General features: G+C 26.8%; 1 protein-coding gene across 1 annotated transcript in view; it reads right to left on the bottom strand.

Moving 5' to 3' along the window:
• Nucleotides 1–1,618: 1,618 nt before the first annotated feature.
• GlcAT-S (Glucuronyltransferase S) overlaps nt 1,619–6,087 on the bottom strand; it is a 34,610-nt gene continuing 30,141 nt past the window's right edge. The window contains exon 7 of the mRNA XM_075361987.1: nt 1,619–2,173. Within this exon, the coding sequence (XP_075218102.1) occupies nt 2,127–2,173 (47 nt within the window). The 3' untranslated portion in view covers nt 1,619–2,126. The remainder of the gene's footprint in view (nt 2,174–6,087) is intronic.

Here is a 6,087-nt window from a genome sequence, read left to right as displayed (position 1 = left end):
TAGTGATACTACAAATAAGGTTAACCAGACAACTACATTAAGTTTGCAATCAGAGGAAATAACTTTTAACTGAATCAATTATTATATTGTAGATTATGTAATGAAGAATGTAAAAATAATTTATTTTTATTCTAATCCATTTAGAAGTTGTATTTTTGTAAATATTTTCATCAGGATTAAAACTAAAGTATTATCTAAAAAATTAAAGATTTATACACCTTAGAAACTTTAAAATAAAAATATTTTTTGTTAAAATTGCAAAAGAATTATTCTTTTTTAAATTATATTCTCAATGAACCAGTTTTTGTTCTACTGTAATTGCTTATAAACTTGTAATATTATAATTTAGTAAAAGCATAAACAATTTTATTTAATCCTACTACAGATCAGGTGACATCTCATTTTCCTGCATAATGAACATTACTCCCTCCACAATCAAAGATGGCTTTAAACTTGCACAAAACAAAGCTTTGAATAACAAAATCATCTACTACTTAAGTTTATTTTATTTTACAGAATTAGATAAATTTCCAACAAAATATAGACAAACTAATGCTTAAGAGAATATTTAGAATCTTTAGGAATATTAAAAAAAAAAAAAAACAAATTAACAAAACACTTGAAACAAAGCTTTTCCACTTTACTTTTTTTACAATTTTAGATTAAATTAGATAATATGAATTTAAGTCAGTGAATTCAATTAAGACTAATGTAACAACAAAATTCTTCGGATTTTTCCAGAAGTATCAGTTAATATAAAATAGCAAGTAAAATTTAATAATAATTATTAGAGGTAAACTGAATAATAATAAAACATCTTCATTTGAAATATTAGTTTTATGTGAGAAAAGAAATAGTAGGCTAGGAAAATATTACATGATCAATACACACAACAAAATCAATTCAGATCAGTGAGAAAGACCCTTTATTTTTATTAAAAAAATGTCAAAGAAGTCAATCAATATTTAACTATTAATGGCAGTGAAATTCTACAGGTAGATGAATTTAAAAAATTACAAAACGAATCTGATACTTGAACTCTCAAAGCTAAATAGTACTCATCAAAAATTAAACTCTTAAAAAAAATAAAAGTAATAAACCAAAGTTTTCACTTCAATGTGGCAAGCATTTCTTGTTATCACCTGTCATTAAAATAAAGTTGTATCAACTGGTTTACACAAGTGCAACATGACAGTTGAGAACGCCCCTTGAACTCTCATTCTCTCTTTCCTTGTTTAATTAGATAATAAACAAAAGTAATTTTCTATAACTGATCACTTGCTAGATGTCTTGAATATAACTGTGGGTTTTATCTTAAAATAATTTTTGTATTCATTAAAAATAGACTTCACACCATGCAAAAAATTAATTAAAATAACCAACAACAATAAATATAATAGTAAAAAATGCAAAAAAAATAACAATAATATAAAATATAAATCATAACAGCGTTAGCATATGTATATATGATAAATAAAATACTGCAAGAAAGTTAAATAAATTACTTTAAGTAATCAGATCACTATATAATGTCTATAATATAATATATTAATCCCATACTATTTATCAAATTGTACTATAAGTTATCAATTAAATGCCATTATAAATGATACCAGTATTATAAAATAAAATGAGTATTTTCTTTTAAGAAAAGCATATATATATATACATATAAAAAGATTTAAAAAAACATAAACAACAAATAACTATAATCTATATAGAAAATTATTTACTTTATATACATAAATCAAAACTACTATAAAACATTTACGCATGATCGCTAAACTGGGTCCAGCCCTATGCACAATGAAAAACAATAATTACATAAAACACAAAACAACATCATTAATTAATAAGCAAATATTTTTTATAATTAATCTAAAATCGAAATAAAGCTAATAATTAGTTAATACAGTAAGAGTGTAACAAAAATGAGTATGTATTAAAATAAAGGATTAAATAAATAGATTATTTATATGTGCATAATTTCTATTAAATATTATGTGAATAAAATTATATACTCGTATTACAACAGTTATACACCTTTTTTTAGATTTCTTTTAGTCAATTATGACATGATGTTACAAGTTACCTTTTAAATCTTCTACCAAAGTTTTATATCATTATTATAGTGAATGACTTTTTCCATCTTTTGTAATATATGTTTTAACACCTGAAATAAATGAAATTCATTTAGTATAATAAAGCAACAGAAAATTACATTTTTACATTTTCAGACTTCTACCACTTATATTCCCATATCACCTTTTAGAAAACATTAATCTATATCAGTGATGGCGAAACTTTTTGAGAAGCAGGTCATATTTTGTTCATTATTTTTTTTAATATTAGCCTAGTGTCACTAAGTCAGTGGTGTCACTTGAAAAGGCGAAGGGAAGGGTGTGGTAAAAAGAGTGCCAATAACTTGGAAACACCACAAATTTTTTAACAGAAAAACTTGACAGTTCACCTTTTACTTTGTTCTCACTTTTAAAATCCTCTAAAAAGCTTATTTTCAGATAGTTCTTAATATTAGGTTCATATTCCATATTCATTAGTTTAATACATTTTGTAGTCAATCCATTTCCACGTTTATTTCTGTCTGTAGATTTTACAAAATTCATTGAGTAAAATAATTTTTCACATGAATATGTGGAACCAAACATCGTTAAAAGATCATTAGCAAGTTTCTAATTGATATAAAATTGTTTGGTAAAGAATTCCATATGTTTAATATATTTTCAATTTTTAGTGTGGGATCATTATTATCTGCACTACTTTCAGAAATATTTCCTTCTACTTTGGAAATCAAGTTTTTCCACACTATGTTGCTTTAAAATTTAGATAATTCCATTTCTAAATCATGGATACCTAGCCACATAAATTCAGTTAACTCCATCAATTTGAATTCCGTTTTGTATGGATATAAAATAAAGTGAAATGTATCTTGCAAACTTTTAAACTGATTAAATCTCTCCTAGAAGGCTTGTTTTATTTCCTGTATAATGATTAAATATTTTTTAATTGCATTTTCTCGAATGTCAAGTTTTTTTTTGTCTTCAGTCATTTGACTGGTTTGATGCAGCTCTCCAAGATTCCCTATCTAGTGCTAGTCGTTTCATTTCAGTATACCCTCTACATCCTACATCCCTAACAATTTGTTTTACATATTCCAAACGTGGCCTGCCTACACAATTTTTTCCTTCTACCTGTCCTTCTAATATTAAAGCGACTATTCCAGGATGCCTTAGTATGTGGCCTATAAGTATGTCTCTTCTTTTAACTATATTTTTCCAAATGCTTCTTTCTTCATCTATTTGCCGCAATACCTCTTCATTTGTCACTTTATCCATCCATCTGATTTTTAACATTCTCCTATAGCACCACATTTCAAAAGCTTCTAATCTTTTCTTCTCAGATACTCCGATTGTCTAAGTTTCACTTCCATATAAAGCGACACTCCAAACATATACTTTCAAAAATCTTTTCCTGACATTTAAATTAATTTTTGATGTAAACAAATTATATTTCTTACTGAAGGCTCGTTTCGCTTGTGCTATTCGGAATGTCAAGTGTACTTTCAAAAATTATTGTGTTGTAAAAATATTTTTGCAATTGAGGAAACTATTTCATAATTTTCATTTCCAAATCTTTAGTGAAGATGTCAAGTTTTGTCATAAATATTTTAATATTTTCAAACATCATCAATACAATTTGTTTGTTTCTTTGAAATTTTTTATTCTCAAATGCTGAGCGATTTCACTTAAGAATATTAAATCATTTAACCAATCTACATTTGAAAATCTGTCATAACTATTGTTTTTTTGATTCAAAAAGAGCTTTACTTCTTCTAATAAATTGAGAAACTGATTAAGAATTTGACCACAACTGAGCCATCAAACACTGTTGTATGTTAAAATCCCAGAATATTAACACTCAATTTCATCTTATAATTGTACAAATTCGTAAGACCTCTTGTGCTTATAAAGTTGATGACTTTTATTACAACTAGCATTACATTGGAAAACATTTTAATCCTTACTTTGCATGTAGAACTTGTTGGCGTATTATACAATTAAATTCAATCAGAGAATGTCTAATATTTTGGTTAAGCTGCTGAATAAAACCAATGTTTTTCCCCCACCATACTGGGTGCACCGTCTGTTGTTACAGAAACAATTTTCTGTAGATCAATAACCATGTCTATAAATGCATTATCAAATTCTTTAAAAAAAATCAAGACTGATACACTTCCCTTCCAATGTTATTAGTCACATTAGCTCTTCTTCCATTATATTGCCTGACTTACATCAAGCAAAAACTGGTAGTTGTTCATACCCTTTTACATAATTACTCTCATCTATAATTGAAAATATTTTTGCAAACTTTCCCGTCATTATGTATTTACAAAGAAATATTTCTTTCTAATTCTATTGCTTGTTCTTTAATTGTATTGTGACTTACTGATAATTCATTCATACACTTTATAATCAAGTATTTTTCTTTAAAATCTGCAAAGTAGCACTACATTCTAAAAACTCTTCTCTTGTGAAAGAGGTTTCCCATGGCGAGCAATGCAATGAGCTACTTGAAAATTATCAGCTATAATATTATATTTTGGAATCAACAAAATCTTTAAAACACTGTTTTGTGAATGATTCTATTTTTCTATTGTACAAAATATTCTTTCCTTAAGAAAATATTCCTTTCTTCATCTGTTGAGAAGCCAAGATTAGAATGTAAGTTTTCAAAATGTCTTTTTACATTATATGTACATAAAGTGATTTTTTCGTTACAAATTACACACAAGTCATTTTATTGTTTTCAATCAAACCATTCTGTTTCATATGGCCTGGAACTTGTATTGTTTGTTTTTATTTTTTTAAATGCCGACATAGTATAGGGCTACAACAAAAAATATTTATATTTAGAATACAAAATTTTAGAAGAAATTTCTTATTAATGTACTTTATATACATACATATGTAGATGAGAAAATTTAATAATAAAAAAATAATAACAAAGTTGAATTATTAAACACTGACCAATAAAGTTGAAGTAATAAAAAAATAAGTAATGAAAAATGATACAGTTGAATTATTTAACAATTCTAGACATACACCAAGGCTGCCAATTAGTTCAACACCGAGAGCTGGTACATCCCTGTTCTACAATGAAAAGAATATGCGTGCCAAGTTTATGACCAACTGTCACCAGTCATACACAGATGCAGTGATATTTATATCACTGCACCTGGGGATGTTAGCCAACATCCACTTAGAAATATTTTTTTTTATAAATTTGACATTAGATATTTATACTTTAATTTTTTAATATCTTCAATTGTCTGTTCTCTCTTTTATGATATAAAAAATAAGTTTATAAAAATTAATGCGTGGGTCATTTAAAAAGCCTTCAAGGGGTCAGTGTCTGATCTGCGGTTTCACCACCACTGATATACACTATTATTTAAAGAGGAAGAGGGTTTTTGGTTGTTCGAGATAAACAAAAATATGACCCAGTCAATCACAACCAAATTTTTACCCCATGACTGAGAGCCTTTTTTACCCATGACTTGACATGACTGAGAGGGTTTTTAGATATATTTCATCTCAAAGATTTGCTGGTTGAAGCACAGACTTTAATGAATTGTGAATTGTGTGTCTATCACTGTGTGAGTTGGGTTTGAAGTGAATGATGATGAGTATCTAAAAACCTATTAATAGATTTTTGGAAATTCTGAGTTTTAAGGATTAAAATGTATTTTTGAATTTGTTTTAAAACCCTGTTATTTTTCTAATTTCTTTGTAACAAATGAAGAATTAACCTGGCTTTGGTGAGTGAAATCTTCATGTCAATAAACAAATTTCTAGATTTTTGAAATTCGACCTTGAAAGGGGATGAAGAAAGGTAAAAAAAAATTTGAGCAATGATTATAAATTTTCCCAATCCTGACTATAGTAAACAAGACATTCAGTAGATTTTGGCTTGCAAATACTCTTCAGATAAATATTTAAAAACGATTTTCAGGTTTTTTAATTCTGATTTTTTTAAGGGGCATGAATGTGGCTCAATCAACACAGTCAC

The sequence above is a fragment of the Lycorma delicatula genome, chromosome 4, assembly GCF_047948215.1.
Source record: "Lycorma delicatula isolate Av1 chromosome 4, ASM4794821v1, whole genome shotgun sequence".
Classification (NCBI taxonomy): domain Eukaryota; kingdom Metazoa; phylum Arthropoda; class Insecta; order Hemiptera; family Fulgoridae; genus Lycorma; species Lycorma delicatula.
Note: the sequence above shows the minus strand (reverse complement) of the source record. Positions and strands in the feature narration are given on the sequence as shown.